This window comes from Lissotriton helveticus, chromosome 7 (assembly GCF_964261635.1).
Source record: "Lissotriton helveticus chromosome 7, aLisHel1.1, whole genome shotgun sequence".
Lineage (NCBI taxonomy): Eukaryota > Metazoa > Chordata > Amphibia > Caudata > Salamandridae > Lissotriton > Lissotriton helveticus.
In genome coordinates, this window is record NC_136068.1 from 26569822 (window position 1) to 26589678 (window position 19857).

The 19857-nt window shown below is 45.6% G+C and overlaps 1 protein-coding gene across 1 annotated transcript in view; it reads right to left on the bottom strand.

The window, feature by feature from the left end:
- Positions 1 to 262: 262 nt before the first annotated feature.
- Positions 263 to 19857, bottom strand: part of LOC144768901 (hemicentin-2-like) — a 538034-nt gene continuing 518439 nt past the window's right edge. The window contains exons 16-20 of the mRNA XM_078652914.1: positions 17236 to 17511; positions 16880 to 17140; positions 4679 to 4819; positions 4485 to 4573; positions 263 to 316 (exon numbers count right to left, since the gene is read on the bottom strand). Coding sequence (XP_078509040.1) covers positions 263 to 316; positions 4485 to 4573; positions 4679 to 4819; positions 16880 to 17140; positions 17236 to 17511 — 821 coding nt within the window. The remainder of the gene's footprint in view (positions 317 to 4484; positions 4574 to 4678; positions 4820 to 16879; positions 17141 to 17235; positions 17512 to 19857) is intronic.

Genomic DNA, 19857 nt, shown 5'->3' on the forward strand with positions numbered 1-19857 from the left:
GTCTGTGTCTCTCAGATCTCACCATTCACCACACTGGTACGCGCAGTGTCTCATAATAGGACAATCGCACCACGGTGGTCATCGCGGATGGCATAAAAACAGTTCCACATAGGATCAAAATATTTGTGCGGTTCACCTACAGGTATTTGAAATTTTTTATGAATTAGAAACAAATTAACATCCTACACTATTTCTTTTCACATTCCCTGACACAATGCTTCCAGAATTAAGCAATTCTGTGGCTACAGCATTTCCTGCGTGATTATGAACTTGCAACATTTGCCACATAATCGATCTTCTGCATAATCTGCAGATTCTGTAACAGATCAAATGTTACCAAAAATGCTCACTGCATGCTGTCGTGCAGTGGAAGGTTGGCTGGTCACGTTTCAGTTACTTGCAGTTGTATTTGGATGTCGAACTGGTACTAATAAAGTGAAACCTTTGCCCAGATAGTGCTGATTTGTAAATGTGAGCTGCATGAACCCACATAATTTGTGTTTTCTTACCACAAAATGAAGTCAACATTGCTGCATATTTTAGGCCTTCCCTGCCTCATTACTCTATTATCCCTGGCTGTACCCCAGGAAGATTGTCACACAGTTCAATCTACAAAGTTCTCTGACTTAGATAAGTAAACATCTCCATGTTAAAAAAATAAGCAGCAATTTGTCAGAAGACATAGCCTGACATTTAACCTGTCTTGAAACACGCAGCAAATGTAATAAGAAAAAAAATGATTACAGAATTTGTATTGCTTATTATTGTTATGGGCTGGCACCCCGTGGCTACGGCCCTGACTATGTCCCAATGTAGAACACTTGACTGAGTAGAGACGTTTCAGGTATGGGACTGATAACAGGACTTCCAAGGGCAAGAAATTTGAGAATTGCAGCTTTTCTTGAGAAATCATTGGCTTTAGTGAGACCTCATTCAATGCATATCTCAACATTGCCTAGCTGGAGTATTTCAACTCACAGAAAAAAGACTAAGGGGGCCATTAGGATGGCGGGCGGTCTTTTCCCACCTGCCATCCTCACGGTACTTGGGACCGCCTGCCATAAGGGCGGGGGTCCCGTGGTGGCTATTAGGATGCGCCCGCCACAGTGGCGGGCGCATCCTGCATTTTGAACATTGTGGTGGGCGGTGCTCTCAGCACCGCCAGCCACAATGCTAAAAATGCATGTATGCATTTGCATACATAAAGCGGCAGGCACCACGCTGTGCCTGCCGCTTGGTGTATGCAAATACTGGGGGGTACCACAGGTACCCCCTGTGTGCACCCCCCACCTCGCCTTCACTCCGGGGGCCCGCAGGGGGCCCCTGAAGTGAAGACCGCCTGCAGCCCATACTATTATGGCTGGCAATGTCTGATTGACACCGCCACCATATTAAACCTTTTGACCGGGGGGAAAAGCGGCGGACAGTCTTTTCATCCGCCGCAGACCCCCAAGCAATGCTAATATGGCGGGGGGTCATTCTGGTTAGGATGGCGGGTGGATTGCCCCCCCAGGCTGGCGGTGGCTACCATCAGCCTTGCCGGGGCAATCCGTCCGCCATACTAATGGGCCCCTAAGTGACAAAGTAAAATCTCTGACTGGGTCAACTCCCTAGGCTTACTCGACCTCTGGTGCACCAGGAGAGGGACTGTTTACTTTCAGCACAGCAGGGGGTTAAACTTATTTGAGCAGTGTTTGAACCGCTTGACCACTGGTTGGCCTTCACCTGGTGGTGATGTGGTGTGGTCTATGGTTGGGTGACAGTATGCTTCTCTTGCCCTGATAAAGTTGCTGAAACTGTTCCCTGGCCATGACACATGTTATTTACTATATTCTCTGAGCACAACAGTTGCCTTTAAGAATGTGTCAAATACCTACATAAAGTTTAGAGGTCCTTTGTATACATTTTAACCTACATTTTGGGTCAATTTGCTGACTTATAGAGTGGGGAATGAAATCTCAGATAGGTGGAGGATCTTACACTCTGTTGAAGGTTTCAAAGTAGAAGCTCTTGCAAATGTTGTTTACTTAGCTACACTCAATAGTAGCTCTAGGAAGGGTGGTTTTTTCCTGCATGCAGAAGAAGCTGCTGATGATGCCAGATTAAGCAAGTTGCTAGCAAAATCCAAAAACTCCCAGAAGGACCTTCCTACATTACCACCCTGCAATTGAAGAACCCATAGTGAGGGGCATTGGCAAGATTTCAGAGAATGCAAAAACAATAGTTGATGGACTGAATGAAGAGCAATGTCATACATTCACTCCAGTAGAGCGATCTCGGCTTAAACCCATTGTTTGTTTGCCTACCATGCCATTCCAGTTGGAACCCAGCCATATGAAAATCAGTCTTGACACTGTGCCTCATGGGAACAGTCCAGCCCAAACTGCCAGGCCAGGTCCTCCCTGGACTGGAAACAAGCATCCTAGGGCCAGTTTCGGGGTTTCAACCCTCTTCAGCCAGGATAGCTTGATTCCAGTGGCATGGAGAGCATGGGACCCACGTCTGGGCATACCCGTCTCACTCGGGGTGACAAATGCAAAAACAACAGTTGATGGACAGAATGCAGAGCAATGTCATACATTCACCCCAATACAGAGATCTGGGCCAATATCCATTGTTTATTTTTGCACAATATGCCATTCCAGTTTGAACCCAGCCATATGCAAATCAGTCTTGACCCTGTGCCTCATGGGAACAGTCCAGCCGAACTGCCAAGCCAGGTCCTCCCCAGACGGGAAACAAACATCCTGGTATCAGTTTCTGGGTTTTACCCTTCATCAGCCGGGCTAGCTTGAATCCAGTGGCACAGTTTGCATTTTTTCTTTTGTATTTTGCCGAATGATTATGGATTCAACCCAGATCTGTGACTGAAAAGTTTCAGCACTCCATCCATCATCTCTTTGTGTTTGCAAGCTTTCAGAGAACCCATATTGCATTTAGTAAATTTTTTGGGTGGGGTTAGGAGAGGGTGATTTTCTGGTTGTGGTTAGGCATGAGCAATGAATTCTGCTCTACCAGTGGAGTTGTAAAAAACCTGGCAAAGCGCATGCAGGTTTTCCTCTTGCATGGCTCCCCAATGTTAAACCGATGTTAAACCGATGAGCATGAGTGAGAAAAATCATATGTTATACCACCTCCCAGGGTGTAATTTCTCAATGCAGCGCAGTCGTAGCTGTTCGGTGCCGCTAGCATTGAGAAACCTGCCGCTTGCATCGAGGAAGCTGCCATTGGAGTAGAACATCTACTTGAGCGGAAAAAAGCCCTCTTATGGTGCGTGATTTGCCTTTTGTGCTGATGTTAAAGTATGGGACAAACTCCCTGCACAGAAAATCAGCAAGACTTACAGCACTCCTCCACTCATGGAACTCCACGGAGCGCCATGATTTTTTACAGCCCTTTCCAGAGTTCAGTACAGCAGAACTTCACCCAGGCCTAGTGGTGAAGTCTCACAGGTGACCTCAACTTGAGCTTAGGTCCCGGTCTATTGCACCTATGGATGCTGTATTGTTTCCTGGTGCTTTCTGACCTAAAAAATTAAAAAATATATATTTTCATTTTAATCATTTTTGTGTCATTTTACTTAATACATTTTTCTTAATTTCTAGAATTTAGTTGTGAGTTTTTTTTGTTTTGTTTTGACTTTGTACCTTTTTTGGTACTGCTTTTTTCATATTTCTTCTACATTTACCCTGGCTTCTCTGCGCCATAACGTGAGGGGGTGAGACCAGAATTATTTGGTATACCTTGACCTGAGAAGACTCTGAACTTCTTACTCAGATAAAGCTCAAACGCCACATCTAATAGCCCACGTCCTTATGCTAATCATCCTATTTTGAGAAGTCTTACTTGGAGGAGGTTTCCTTGGTAGGGACCCCTTTGCTTCCACGATTGGTTTGCAGTGCTAAGTCAATCCACAGTGGAGGCATATCCACTAATCTATTTACAGTATACAATCTGACAACATGTGTTTCATAAAGTGATAGGAACGACCCTCCCCAACACATATTATATTATGAAGACTATGTATGTGGGCACTAAAAATGTATGTAGAGAGGTGTATTGCCAGCATCATGTAGGCTCACGAGCCAGGCAAGGGTCGCACCCTCCTGCTCACTGGAGGGAGCTACTCTACATTAATTATAATTAAATGTACTAAAGAGGTAACAAAGTCCCCCCTAATGAAGGAAGGAAGATTTCCTTCAGCATCTTCAGTTGACAGTAGCCACTCACAGACTGTCACAGCAGGGCCCCTCAGGGGTCACTCCAGAGGGTTGGAGGCAGTGTATGTGGCAGACATAGCTAACTGTCTAGTATGCATCAGGGCTCCAACCAAGCCCTCAATCTATGCTCTTCCTGAACAGAGCAGAAGGCCTATGCATGTTTCTCCATACAGTATGAAAACTGAAAACAAAAACAATATGAATACCATGGATTTGTTACTATGAGACATTATTTACTTGACTTTATCACTAGCTGCTACTCACCGCTGACTGTTCTTCGCGCTCTTTTCTCACGTTCTCATATTGGGTATTAGCTTCATTAATAACGCTGGGATTCTGGTACACGTTTTCATCTGAGGCAAAGAGTGATGGAATCATTACTGTTGTGTCACATATGCAGAGTATATAGTATATAATATGCAGAGAGAAAAAAGAAGGGTCATGTTATGGACTTTTACCTTTGTTTGTGTCCTTCAGTTTCAAGCGTCTCTCATAATGAACAGCCATCACTGCCACAATGACTGCAGCACCGAGGAGAACTCCACAGGCCACGCCCACTGTGGTCTGCCAGCAGGAGTCTGGGGTGGGGCAAGGGCTGCCTGTAGGAGGAAGCAGAATGAAAGCAGCCAGTAAATGGTTTTCGATTATATACACTTGGTCTAAGAACATGCCGTGGGGCTGTAACAAATTTTAGAGTGGAGGTGCTGGCCAATAATGTCATTTCAGTAAGTCCTAGGGCTTGATTGCGAGTTTGACGGTGCGGGAGCAGGGCGACACATCACTGCACCGCACTGCCAAATGCGACTGCCGGTCGGCTGCCAGATTACACATTTCCTTGTAGTCTGGAAGGTGGTCCTCTGGCGTTCCCACAGCGATGCCTTTTAAAAAGGCACCGCAAGGGGAAGGTCAAAGCCCGTTCCTGCACGGCATGGATTGTGAAGTCCATGCCATGAAGGAAGGGGGTGAATGCACACCGCGAGGCACAGCATGGGCCCCCTGCAAGCATCCCCAGAGCCTGAGGCACCAGGAGGCCCAGTAGGATCCTCTTTGTTACCTCACCGCCACTCTTTCTAATGCGTTCTCACCACCGTGATTAGGGTCACAGTGAGGAAACTTGTAATATGCTTGGCAGGACACAGCAGCACCGCCAAACATATTATTCCGGCCTCAAGAATGCCGCACCAGCACCAGGGTTCGTGGATTCCTGGCTGCTGTGCAAATCTCTAATGGTCCGACTGCTGTACTCATAATAAGGCGGTTAGACCACTGGTGAGGCGGTCCCCGACTGCCACCGCACCTCCTTCGCAAGTTTGACGGTCTTATGGACTGCCACACTCATAATTAGACCTTTATGGGTTGTGATATAGGAGTGTGTGTACTAAAGGGACACACATGAGCAAGAGAATATGGGTATTGCGAAGATTTGAGTGGCACATTTTGAAATACATTTTCATAAATATATGACTAAATTGTCTAGTAAAGTAAGTGGGCCCGAATCACAGAACTAACTTAAGACAATATCCTAAACTTACTACCATTTTGGTATTCACAGAAGGCACTTACTCACTTCGGTATTCACAGAAGGCACTTACTCACTTCGGTATTCACAGAAGTTAGGAGTCCTAACTTTAGGACTCCTAAATGCCTTCTGTGAATACCAAAAGTCTTAAAGTTAGGATTTTTCTCAGTATAGGAGTAGTAAAGTTAGGACTCCTTACTTAGGAGTCCTCCATGGTATCACACACATTTGTTCTCCTTTCTGTATCTCATAAGCACCTCCTGACAGTGAGACAGTCAGCGATACAGTTCTTTCATCCGGGACCATTTTCTATCCTGCAATAGTAAAATTTCATCTTGGCTGCTTGTCCTCTCAACATCAAAGCTTTGAGTATTGGATTATGATCAGTATTCAAAATCACCTTAAACATAGACATTATACCTGTTCCAGCAATATCTCCTTTTACATCCTTACACACATTATTTATCTTCACCACACATATGGATTCTCCTTCATCAGCAAGTCTCCTTCTCCAAATATATATATATTTTTTTATAAAGTGTTAATCCTTAAGTTGATAAGTTGTCTAACCTGATCTGTTGGTAAATATAAGTTTGTGAAGTTCTTACCATCTTTCAACATCAAAACCATTTTGTTCCTGCTAGGAAGAGGAACAGAGTCTGTTGTAGTATTATCATTGTCAGACTCCTATTGGATTATCTTGTGATAACTGCAGCATCCAGCATAACCAATCAACAAGCATGGATCATTATGATAATGACTATGGGACACTTAGTAAATCTATAACGCACATCATTTAGAAGTAAGTCAATATGTTGTGGAATGGCTGGTTGGACTACATTTCCCAACATCTACCATGGCCAGGCATTAGTGACCAATACACATACAAGGATGAAGACAATGGGAAACATATTATGCCTATGACACACCCTCAACCCTATAAACTAACGTTGATCCTATTGAAAGAATATCTTACAAAATATCCTTTAGTGTCACCTTAAATTACAAGTTTTAAATGACAAGGAAAATGCAGGTATTTAGGGCCATTTCAATGTAGTATGAGAAAGGCAGACAAGCTACATATCCGAGCAGTTAATGATGACATCAGTGTGTAATTGAATTTTGAAAGAGAGGGAATCACCAATGGTGAATGAGGAATACTGAAGGGAGCCCAGACACTGCCACCGAACGGAAGAGGGAGACATTGAACGTGGACTAAGCAACTAGACCAGTGTCTTCTTTGTAAAGCAGGTGCGTGTATGAGACCAAGCACCATATACTTACACAAAAGATGAACCAAAGAACGTGCTCAGGCTGCTGTATGAGCAAAGTGGTAACAAAAAGCAGGCCTTTGTTTGCTACTACACATGTCACACCCATGCTACAGGACATTTGACAAACGAGGTCAGAATGTACCAGTGAAGTGCCCCCGTGCTAGGAATAAACAAAGTAAATCCTTTGAAGTGAATGTAACCAACTAACATGCAATTTCAAGAAACATTTATAAAGAAGCAAACCACATTTACATGAGGTCTCTATCCCTGTAGCTACCTTCCAATCATTGATTAGTGACAGCAGGTGAGAACACAAGGTGACTGACAGAGGTTGAAGATGAATGGAATATGAATAGAGTTTGTACCAATAATTGTTTCCCCTTTTTTATCTTTCTTCAAAAATGCCCAAACAGGGAACCTTGGGCATGCCTAAGGTTTAACTTTATTTGAGGTGTGTTGAACTGGGCTCTCTTTGCCGGGTTATCCCTGAACTGTTTGCCTTCTTCCAGTATTTTTTCTGACCTGTTTTTGGTGGCTTTATGACTCTGGGCACTTTACAACTGCTGATCAGTGCAAAAGTGCAAGTGCTCCCTATTGTAAAATAATGTAATGGATTAGTGATTCCATGATTGGCTTATTTGATTTACTTGTCAGACCCTAGTACAGTGCACCATGTGTTCCCATGGCCCGTAAATCAAATGCTGGTGGTGGGCTTGCAGCACTGATTTTGCCTCCCACAGAAGCAGCTTGTAAAATGTGACTCAGGCCTGCCATTGCAGAGCCTATGTGCAGCCTGGGGCTGCCATGTCAACTTGGCAAGTGCACCAACTTGCCAGTCCCTAAACCTTCCCTTTTCTACATTATAGTCGCCCTAAGGTAGGCCCAAGGTACCCCCATGGGCAGGGTGCATTGTATGTAAAATCTAGGACATGCCCTGATGTGTGTGGCATCTCCTGATAGTGAATTACAGCCAATTTTGTTTTTCACTATTGCACGGCTACCTGTTAGTATGCCAGAAATAAGAATGATAAAATACATATTTTAGTAAAGTTGGGAATAACATTCTGTGTTCGAAAATAGCACTCTTAGAAAATAGGTATTTTCTTGCCTAACCTCTGCTAGGTTTGTGTGTTACATGTCTGGTTCATGAGTGATAGGGGCTGGGGTGGTTCCAGGAGACAGGGTGAGTCAGCACTAGTCTGAATAGACCTTCAGAGACAAAGGATTTGTGTGTATAAAAAGGGGGACCCAGACCCCTGAACTTCCGGGAAATCAAGAGGAACCGTTGACAAGGAGAAGAAAGCGGAGAAGCTGAAGGAGGATTACTGCCCCTATGCTGTTTGCTGTCTAGGGTTGGCCTGCAGTGGTTAGCTGTTGCCAAGGAAAGGAGAAAAGGACTTTGCTGTTTGCTTTGTCATCTTGAGGAAGATCTCCACTAAACTGAGCTTGCCTCGTTTCTGAAGTATCAGGGACACGAAGACTTTACCACCAGCTACCCCTGAATATCCTTGCTAAGAATTCTAACTTACAGAGAGGTGCATGCAACTCTTTAGGACCTCTAGAGACTGTTTGTCGCTGGGAACTCAAAGCGCGAAACAACAAGTAGAAGCTTGTCGCCGCCGCAGCAGTTGCCATCACATCGCCGAAGAATCGAGCAGCCGCCGCAGCTGTTCGCCGTCACAGCACCGATGAAGCATGTCCGATCACTGTAGAAGTGTGCCGCCGCCACAGAGGTTGTTGTTGCATCACCGAAGAAGCGTTTCGCAAAGCCTGTTGCAGCTCCAAAGATCATTGATTTTGCCGCACGGCCGTCGGGAGTGCACGCATTGCATCCACGTTGTTGCATCTCATCAAAGACGCAATTTTTTCACATAGCACCTGATTGTTGCATCGCATCGAGGTGCCAACTTCTCGCAATGCACCGGATCACAGTAAGAAACCGACGCATCACCACCTCTCTGGTAAGGAACTGACGCATCACCTCCCCTGCACTGCAGAGGGAACCGACGTATCACCTCCCCCAAAGAAAGGAACCAATGCATTACCTTCCCTGGGACCCTTTTGTTTGTTTTGGGAACACATCCAGGGTACTTTGAGAGTAGTGTTGCATTTACCACCTACATTGAACTAAGCTATTTCTACCATTTTAAAGTCATATTTTTATTACAGTATTGTGGATCTTTGTTGTTTTGTCTTGTGTTAAGTCCAGTAAAGATTACTTATTTTTCTAAACTGGTGTGGTGTCCTTTTGTAGTGTTTTCACTGTATTACTGTATGTGCTTTACACACTGCCTCTGAGATAAGCCTGTCTGCACGTGCCAAGCTGCCAAGGGGGTGAGCAGGGGTTATTCAGGAGTGTATCCCCCTTTCCCTGACTAGAAACAAGGGTCCCAATGTAGACGAATGTGTATACCATTGCCACCTAGAGACCCCCATTTCTGACAAGGTGTGTAAAAAATATTTATTCAGGCAGTTCAGTATTTCTGATTCCTATCAAATTTTCTCGAGACATACCTGAGTTGCCTTGGAATAGCCCTGAAGAAGATCTCATTGTATTGGAGTCACCCCAACAGAGATCGCAGCAAGTAGGCTTAAATGCGGAGTACCTTGTTGACATTTATATGAGCTGTTAATCAACATAATTCAATCTGACAACAACATAATTATCGAATACTGAGAATACATCTGTATATGACAATAATATGTGAACTCTTTTTCAGTATACAAATGCATATTGTGGAGTTCATGTACATTTAATATATGTCATGCATCGATTAATTGGGTATGTGGGATCAAATAGGTGTCTGTGATATTTTGTTTGTGTTTCTCAAACAATTGTCCATAATTTACAAATGTGTTTTTTGATCTATATTTGATGTTTTTTTCAAGTTATATATCAATTATCTCTGGTATTGTTTTAAGGAATGTATTTAACTGTTATCATAAATACATTTTAGCAACAAGATGAGTACATTCCGCATGTTGCTCTCAAATATGAATCAATTTGTAATGTATGGTGAGTGAGAATGCACCATATTTTAATGCCTATGGGAGAAAGGCACTCAGCTTTTTCTACTGGTCCCATGACTCCGTTAGTTACCATCAGGTCTAAAAAAACGTTCACTTTAGTTCTAATGACCACAGGATTTCTCCTAACCCTGTGCCCAAAAGGCAAGGCTCTATTTTGCAATGGAATTGTGTGAACATATTCCTTAGCCAAACCCAGCCTGTCCTCAAATACCTTTCCAAATTTCTGAAAAATCTCATCCCTTGATCAGTTGCTCTGATTTTATTATACATTACTAGTCATATTTATGCATCCATCCTAAATTGATTGGCTACTCTAAGACACAGAAGGGGCAATTCACAAAGGTAAACTTACACATGAGTACATCTACACATGTAGGTTTACTCTACTTTTGCCAATTCACCATTTACGGCAGTAAATTGACTACAAAGTGTAGAACTACAAGTCTAAACACCAAAAATTCAGGGGGTTGAGCCATATTTACAAGTATAAGCTTACTATTACAACCTAACTTTATACATGAAGGATGAGGTTTCTGTCTGCCACCGGGGTGGAAATCTCTCTTTGGTGTTGTATATGAAAAAGTGTTTTAAAATATTCTAATGTTGAATGTTAATGATAATGGAAGTTATATATTATTTTAAATGTAGAATAATAAGGTCCACTGGATTTATGTGGCTGCAGAGGTACAAAGCATGTGGCAGGGTTGAGTAAACTTTGCGGCAAGACAAGGCAACTTTAAGCAGCACATTTTGTCATAGTGGTACTTCATTTTCTCATAATTGTTAAACTAAGTAACACTCTGTGACCATTAGTTACACCTCATTAGTTACAGTTTAACACCCAAATATAGCAATAGAACAACAGAACGGTGATCAGCCCAGCTTTGCAAAGGGCTTCCTTCCACTACGTGGTAACATGTGCTGTCACATTTTTGGTAACTTTTGAACCATTTGAGATATAAACCAAATAGTTTTTTGTTAAAATCTCCAGTGTGTGGCTGATGTTGCCTTATGTGGCAAAGGCGGCACATCTATAATTATGTGAAAATTGCCTTGGCTTCACAATCGTGTACCTGTGACCCTGAGAATATTATAAAGAAAATATTACAGTATTAATAGGCTAAAGTCACAAATTTAATTATTTTGAAAATATTGGAAATCAATATATGTTTTTTAAAGATTAAATGAAAAAAACGCTAAAGTAATATCAGCATTATTTTTTAGGGGAAGTTGTTGCAGTTCTAGTGGTTGGCCATGTTTGGTGATGAACTTTAAACCAGCTGTGAGCTGTGTTAGGTTTGAGATTTCCATCCCTGCAACGTACTTGTTTCATGCTATATCAGGTCAGCCGTGTGTGGCTAAATAGATGCCATTTGTATTTACGTTATGCAACCCATGTAGTTATCCCCCTAATGTGCAGCCTTCAGTTAGTGAGCGTGACTCCATTTTGCATTTTCTACCTCATAACAGGCTGCTTAGACTGTGCCTGAACTAGGCCCTATTACTCGCATTGCTTGCCCCAGCAGAACACTGTATTTCATTATTATTTTCTCTTCTGTCAAGGCTGTTTCTCGACTTGTTAAAGAATAGGCTATTCTGCCCTCGTGGTTTCTGCTCCCACATTAGGAGATGCTGAGACCCAGCACCGTAGCCTTGAATCCCTAATAACATGTACCCGTATGGTTAGCTCATCCTACTGTTCCTCTTTGTTCGTGTTTGGCCCAGGCCGGTAGTTTCCATTGTGGACGTGGTTGGAGGCTTCTCGAGAGGAATGATTACTCACTGCAGATTGTTGGGGAGCCAGTCCCTCGGCAGACATCTTAGGGGACAGGTCAATATGGTATTGCTAATAAAAATAAAGATGTAAGTTTGTAACTGAGGGAAGCCAAACGTGAGCTCAGTGTCCATTACTATGAACAAAGTGAAAAGGTCTTCCGAAAACAATCACAAAAAGTATACGAAGAGAGTAACTCCACAGGAAATTTTTAGCCTGGCAAGTAAAAGAGCAGGCGGCCTCAAATATGATTACTTTCTTAAAAGACCCTGCCACTCATATTGATACATTCGTTCAGGCTGAAATAAATTCTATTATGCTTCAACACTATGACAGGTCAATATGGTATTGCTAATAAAGATGTAAGTTTGTATTCTCTACTGTCTGACTGACTCTTCATTTTTGGGAAGGCAATAGCAGGTGGTTGTAGGTAACCCAGGGGGCCCCTAAGGGCCACTTCCTACAGCTGGAGTACATTTAGAACTGTAATGGGTCTCCTTTGGCTGCAATAACTGTAGAAGGACAGTATGAGAATAGAAAGAGGCCTATGTTTTTGTTGGAGTGCATGCCCCTCCCTAAATCCCTCCCTAACCTTATCTAACCTCCTCCTTAGTCCTCTCTTAACCTTTCCTCTCTTTTAATAAGTATACCCTATTTTCTATCCACTCCTAGCTGTCTCTCCCAAATTTACTGTGGGAATCTCCACAATTAGGGTAGAGATCTCCTCACAGATAAGATAGAAAAGGTGGTGACATCCCCATGTAGGTATATTAATGCCACAGTTTGAAGTATGTTGGAAGTGCTCTTGTTATAGTACTAAATGTACTACAAAATACAGCTCTGAATACCATGCATAGAGTTTCTCTATCACTACTCAGTCCTAAAACTGTCTTGCACAAGTAATAGGTCCATATTTGTCTCCATAGTGTACCCATTATAACACTTGTCCCTCTCAGGGGAGTGAAGCTCCAGAGAAGGTGAGGTTGTCTGTAAGATAAGCAGGATCATGTAGCTAATCTAAGCAAGTCTTATCAATGAGGGTTGGTAAAGTGCAACTACTCACCCGTGAGGGTCTCAAGGTGCTGGGGGCCGGCTCCGTTGTGTGCTGCTGTCACGCAAAGGCCAGATCTTGAGGTCTTTCCTTTAACTGGGTCAATGTGGGAGATTGCCTGAGATGCAGGGGGATGGTGTTCCAGGCTTTGGCTGTGAGGTTGGAGAAGACCTTTCCTCTTCTTCTTGTCCTGCACATACATGTGAATGTGGCCAGTGAGAGCTGGGCTGATCTGAAGTATCTTTTGGGTGCGTGGAAGAAGATGCAGGTGTTCAGGTATGCCGGTCCGATGTTGTGAAGGGCCTTGTATGCATGGGTGAGGAGTTTGAAGGTTATTCTTCTTTTGACTGGAAGCCATTGGAAATCACGGAGGTGTTGGATGATGTGACTGCAAACGGGGATGCAGAGGATCAGTATGGCTGTGGCGTTCTGGACAGTCTGGAGTTGGTGAAGGAGTTTCTTGTTGATTCTGGCGTAGACAGCATTGCCGTAGTCCAGTCTGATGCTGATAAGTGTATGCGTGACAGTTTTTCTGGATTTGGTTGTGATCCATTAAAAGGTCTTTCAAAGCATGTGGAGGGTATTGAAGCAGGTGAAGGAGACAGCATTGATCTGGCGGTTCATTGTGAGCGATGAGTCTAGTACGATTCCGAGGTTTTGTGCATGGTCCATCAGGGTCGGGGGATTTCCGATGGCAGAGGGCCACTAGCAGTAATTCCATGCAGAGGGGGTAGTGCCAAGGATGTGGAATTCTGTATTTTCTGAGTTCAGTGTCAGGCAGCTGTTCTTCATCCAGGTAGCAACAGCTTTCATCGTTTCCTGCCGGTCGTGTCTGGTGATATTGGGTACATTGGGAAGGGAGAGGATCTGCTGGGTGTCGTCGGCATATGAGAAGATATTGAACCCGTCATTCCTGATGATGGTTGCCAGGGGAGCATGTAGATGTTGAAGAGGATGAGGCTGAGAGAGGAGCCCTTGGGCATTCCCCAGCAGGTCTATGTCAGTACTGAGAGGTAGGGAGGGAGGCTGACCAACTGAGTTCTGCCAGTGAGTAAGGAGCAGATCCAGTCGAAGGCCTTGAAGCAGATGCTGGTGTCGTGGAGTCTATGGCTAGGGTGTGGTGGGAGACGGTGTTGAATGCAGCCGAGAGGTCCAGGAGGATGAGTGCTGCCATTTTGCCCTGGTCGAGGAGGTAGCAGATGTTGTCGGTGGTGGTGAGGCTTTGGAATGGAATGGGGGAGGCGGGCGCTTTGGGTTCTGCAGGAGAGGAACGAGGTTGTTCATTCCAGAGCTTTGTCTCGGATTTCTGCATTGTGGAGGCGTGTGCATAGGCAGACCGTGTCAAAGGCCGCTGAGAGGTCCAGGACGATGAGAACGGCGGTTTCACCATTGTCCAGCAGGGTCCTGAAGTCATTGGTGGCGGCGATGAGGGCAGTTTCGGTACTGTGGTTGCTGTGGAACCTTGACTGGGATGGGTCCAGGATGTAGTTCTCCTCGAGGTAGCAGGTCAGTCGTCTGTTGACAATCTTCTCGATGACCTTCGCCGGGAATGGGAGCAGGGAGATGGGTCGGAAGCCCATGAGGCCTCTAAGATCCGCCTTGGGTTTCTTGAGTAAGGCGTTGATTTCTGCATGCATCCAGCGCTCCGCGAAGGTCGCAGTCTCGAAGGAGATGTTGATGACTTTGCGGAGATGGGGTGCAATGGTGACACTAGCTTGGTTGAAGATGTGGTGTGGGCACGGGTCTGACGGAGAGCCGGAGTGGATGGTGTTCATGATTTTGATGGTTGTCACTCATGTTGGTCCAGGTGAGCATGGGGTCGATGCGGATGGTGGACGGGGGTTCCGAGGTGTCGTTGGCTGTCAAGGCGGTCAGGTTGTTCAAACTGTCGTGGATGTCTGAGATCTTGTGGTGGAAGAAGGTGGCAAGGGAGTCGCACAGGTCTTGCGATGGTGGGATGTCATTGGCATTGGAGCTGGGGTCGGGGAGTTCCTTCACGATGTTGAAGAGCTCTTTGCTGTTGTTTGCGTTGTTGTTGAGGTGGTCCTTGAAGGAGGCCCTTTTGGTGGTTCTGATGAGGTAATGGTGTCTGCGGATGGCGTTCTTGTGGGCCTCATGGCTGTCAGGTGTCTGTACGCGCTGCCATTTTTTCTCTAGTTTCTGGCAGATTTGCTTGGAGCCTGGATGTCTGCGGTGAACCAGCAGGCTTTCTTGTCAATGTGTCTGTTCGAGTGTTTCTTGATCGTGGTGAGAGTTTTGGTGCAATCGTTTATCCATTGCCTGAAGTCGCTGGCCGTGCTGTCGGTGTCGGTAGGGTCGGTGGGTGGGCTCCGGGTGAGGGTGGTGTTAAGCTGGACATCAGTGACTTTGCTCTAGCTGTGGCAGCATATCTGTTGAGTGCGGTGGTGCGTGGTGGGTTTCCAGAAGGTGAAGTGGATGCTGCGATGGTCAGTCCAGTGGGGTTTGGTGTTGTGACTGAAAAAAATGTGGGAGCTTGCGGAGAAGATGGGGTCGAGCGTGTGTCAGCAGAGTGGGTGGGCGTTGTGACGAGCTGTCTGAGTTCAAGGTTAGCTAGGTTGTCGATCAGGGTGGTGAAGTTGGTGCCGTTGGTATTCTAGAGGTGGAAGTTCAGGTCTCCAGGCAGGATGTAGTCTGTGGAGGCCAGTGTGCGATGGAGTCACTGAACTGAGGCCAGGGTCCGGGGGTCTGTAACCAAGCATTCTTCTGAGGGTGGTGTTGGGTCCGTGTGGATCTGGACGTGCAGGTGTCCAGCGGTGCTGAGGGTGTCGTCGGTGCTGGTAGAAACCCTGAGGTGTTCTTGTGGACGATAGCAATTCCACCTCCTACTCCATTGGTGCGTTCCCTGCGGGTGATCTTGTAGCCGTCCAGCAGGGCTATGGCAATGTTGGGCGCAGAGAAGGCGTTCATCCAAGTCTCTGTCAGGTAGGTGACGTCTGGGGTGGATGTGTCGATCAGATCTGAGAGTTTGACGGCGTGTTTGCGTGCGGAGCGGGTGTTGAGTAGGATGTATCTGAGTTGGTTGCGTCCATTCTCAGTGGGTGGTTTGGTGGCTCGGAGGCTGGTGAAGCTGCAGTTCTGGCAGGAGAAGGGTCCTTGGGTGTGCTTCGGGCGGCCAGGAAGCAGGTGTGTGATCGTCCGGTGCCTGGAGGGTGCTTGTATCATAGGGGCGTCGGTCGTTGTGGCGGTCGCGGGGACGAGGGGTCTGGCACTAGGCATGGCCCAGGTGCAGACAGGTGCAGACAGGCTTGCCTTAGGCACAACGGCTGCCTTAACAAGGGGAGGTGGGAGGCAGGAGCAGCTGGGAGGGGGAGAGGGACGAATTGGTGTGCGGGGGCTGGGCCGCAGGGGACATAGCGTTGGGAAGGGAGAGCGGAGACCGGCGGAAAAAATGCAGGGCACAATACAGGCTAAAAAGGGAAAAAGAACAATACAACAAAATCAAGCAGTAGGGCGCACAGGGGGCAAAACTAAATTACACTGGCAATGAAGGAACAGAAGAAAAAACAGAAGGCAGACAATAAAAAAAGGGGGACAGGGGGCAAAACGAAGTTACACTGGCAACAAAGGTACAGAAGAAAATACAGAAGGCAGACAGTAAAAGGGGCACAGGGCGGCAAAACGAAATTACACTGGCAACGAAGGTACAGAAGAAAAAACAGAAGGTAGGCAGTCAATCATGAGGGGCACACAGAAACTTATGGTTCCCCACTAGCCACCAGGGATGAGGCGCAGGTGGTAGCCTGCGGGTGGAGGAGGGCCTCGAACTCGAAGCAACAGCGATGGTAGGGAGCAAGGTACACAGGCACAACAGGTGGTGCTGTGCAGCATGAAGAGCGACATGTCTGAGTCAGGGTCAAGGGTCGCTCCCCCACAAATCCATTCCATCCCAAGCTGTATAAGGTCACTGCCGGGTAGTGGAGGGCGGCTCCGACTGTGCTAAATTCACATCTTCAATTTCAGAAGTGGTCTATTTATTCCTGGACTACTTACCATTTGCAGTTATAAAGACAGAAGCCTCCACAGACAGGCCGGTGACTGTGTTCTCAGCCACACATGTGTAGTTACCATCATCTTGTGAAGAAACCTTCTCAATGGTGTATGTGCTACCAGGTCTCTTTAGATCAGTACCATTGAGAAGCCACTGGTACTCTGGTGCTGGGAAGGACCCCGCGGTGCAGGCGAAAGAAAGTTTTGTCCCCACTTGTAACCACTGAGAACCTGGTGGATCAATCTTCACGTCCTCCGGTCCATCTGTAATGGCACAGAGAGAGGGTCTGTGAACTGTGAGTGTCTTTACCAGAGAAAGGGATGGGAGACAGGAAAGGGAGGACTCTGGGGCTACTCACAGGCGATAGTAAGAGTCTGGGGGTCACTCATTTTGCTGCTGCCAGGGTTCATGGCCACACACTGGTAGATCCACGAATCCCCCCGGGATATGTTGAACATGGTAAGAGTTCTGTTGTTTGGAGACTGAATTATATTTCCAGGTAGAGCCGAAGTGCAATTAAAGTACCAGAGGATTGTGACAGCCGCGGTCGAGGTGTCACAGGCTATCTCTGCAGGACCCCGGTTCTCCACCAGCTGTGAGCTGATATATTTCACTGTGGGTTTAGTCACCGGCTCTGCAACCAGAATAAAGAGACAAGATTATATTGTGAGAAGTGTACTATGCATCTACTTTAGGATAGATCAGGAAAAGGAATGGTAAAGGGCAATAGAAAGACAACACTTCCCAGGGATTTCCCCCAATCTCACATGGGTCCAGCGCTTTAATAAATGGATTCAATTAGATATTAAGGGTGCCTTAATCCCAAGAGACGCTTCCTGTCCTTGTTGGAAACAGACAACAGGAATGAGCTTTAGGTGAATGACACTAAAGCCTCATTACATCTCTTGCTACCTGGCCCAAACTAATGCATATATTGAGAGCCAGAGGGACCCAGGATTTCAAACACCCCTTCCAAGAGGGAACCCACCATTCACTGATCACAGCCCAGGTAAAGCTGCTTTGCTGCGCACCTTAACAGGTTGTCCTTGAAGACTGACATAAGTACATCAGACCATAAACAGCACAAAAACACCCTCAAGCCCGACATTACAGCTCTAACCAAGCATTCTCCAGGAGCATGGTGTGCTGCCTTTAATCACAACACTTTACTTCAAGGACATAAACAACTAGACAGTATGAGGAGAAGATGTAAACTGAGTGTGGTCGTCACACAATTCAGCAGAAATCAAGGCAGAGCCTCGCTTGACCAGTGAAAGAAGTTTAATCCATGAGAAACAGATCTCACCCTGGCATTGGGGGTCTGGAAGGAACTAAATGGAGGTCCCTTCAGACCTCTGGATGATGGAGTATGGCGGAACAGTGGATACTCAGTCATAAGACACCACTGGGAATTTGAAGGGGACAGGATGGTAAAATGAAAGAAAGTGAAGATAGGCAGCTTTTACATAAGCAGATATTGGCCCATATGTATATATATAGCTGTATGTACCAAGCAAATCTTGAAAAATAATATGGTGCCATGTCAACAGTATAAGGGGAGTGTCTGAACTGCCTCTAAAAACTGTGGGGTCTTGCCCAGTTTTTAAGAAAAATATGATGTAAAATCAATGGTTTTGCTAACCACTTCATTCACATTTTCTGGAGGTGAAGGAGGTGACAGTTCTATGCTGTAGTTGTCCTCTGCCCACCTCAGTGCAGTGTAAGCTGCTTTTAGAATCAGGACAGTATCAATATAAAATATATATGATTTTTTTTGTTAAATGTTTAGAAGCCGCGTGGCATTAGGAGAGCCAGTGTGAGAGTTACCGTCAGTCAAGGCATTGGGGAGCTTTTTTACAAGGGGATTGCGTCACAGGAACGCAGATTTTACTGACATTCCTGTTCTATATTTGCAAAGTGGCGATAAGCTGCTTTTTTTGCATCATGCCGCTTTGTAAATATGGTACCCTTTCACATAGTTTTCTGTGTGAAAGGGGAATGCAATGGGTGTTGCTATGGATGTTCCACTGCAACACTCATTACTTTTTGACTCTTCCCCAGATTGAGAAGCACATGTACATCTGAGGGAGCGCCATGCAATAGCAGAAGTTAGAATGGTGTGAGGAAAAATACCTTTATATTTTTCCTCGTTTCTGCTTTTTCTATGTGTGCTGCATTCTGCACCACACACAGAAAGAGCAAAATGCCATAAATGATTGTTTATGTACAGGAAGGCGTCTCTTCCTGCATATAAACAAACATTAAATAATGGCGATTTGCTAACTCAATGTGTGCTGCAGAATGCACCACACATAGAAGTAACTGACCACCATTATGGATTGTTTATGTGCAGGAAGGTAGCCCTTCGTGCACATAAACAATAATTCCCTGCAATGCAGGTACCCTTGGACTATGGCTCAAGGGTGTCTGTGTTGACTCAAGGCAGCTATTTTAAGATCTAGCACTAGGGAAAACACAGGAGGGCACAGTATTGTTGTAAAAGGAGCACATCCCTGCATTTTGGAAATGGTGGAGAGTAACGCTGCAAAACTTGCTGCAGCCCCATGTTCTGCCATTTCCTCGTATATATGGGTTACAAGAGTATGCAGTTTTAGTATGGCGTGTTTGAGGATTGACAAACAATGACTTGACTTCTGATCCAATCCTGATCTGAAAGCTTGCATGTAGAACTCAGAGGAGTGTTCAATGTTATTCTGAAGAAGAGATGGTGGGGTCGAAGGTGGAAGCTCACAGGGAGCCTCCCAGAACTGTGAGAAACTTCACCTCTTTCCTGCTGCAGTGTCTAGGGAGATCTGCTGCATGCCTGGGTTGTGTGAGTGCAGACAGTGTCTAGGGAGGTCTGCTGCATGCCAGCGTTGTCTGAGTGCAGACAGTGTCTAGGGAGGTCTGCTGCATGCCAGGGTTGTGTGAGTGCAGACAGTGTCTAGGGAGATCTGCTGCATGCCAGGGTTGTGTGAGT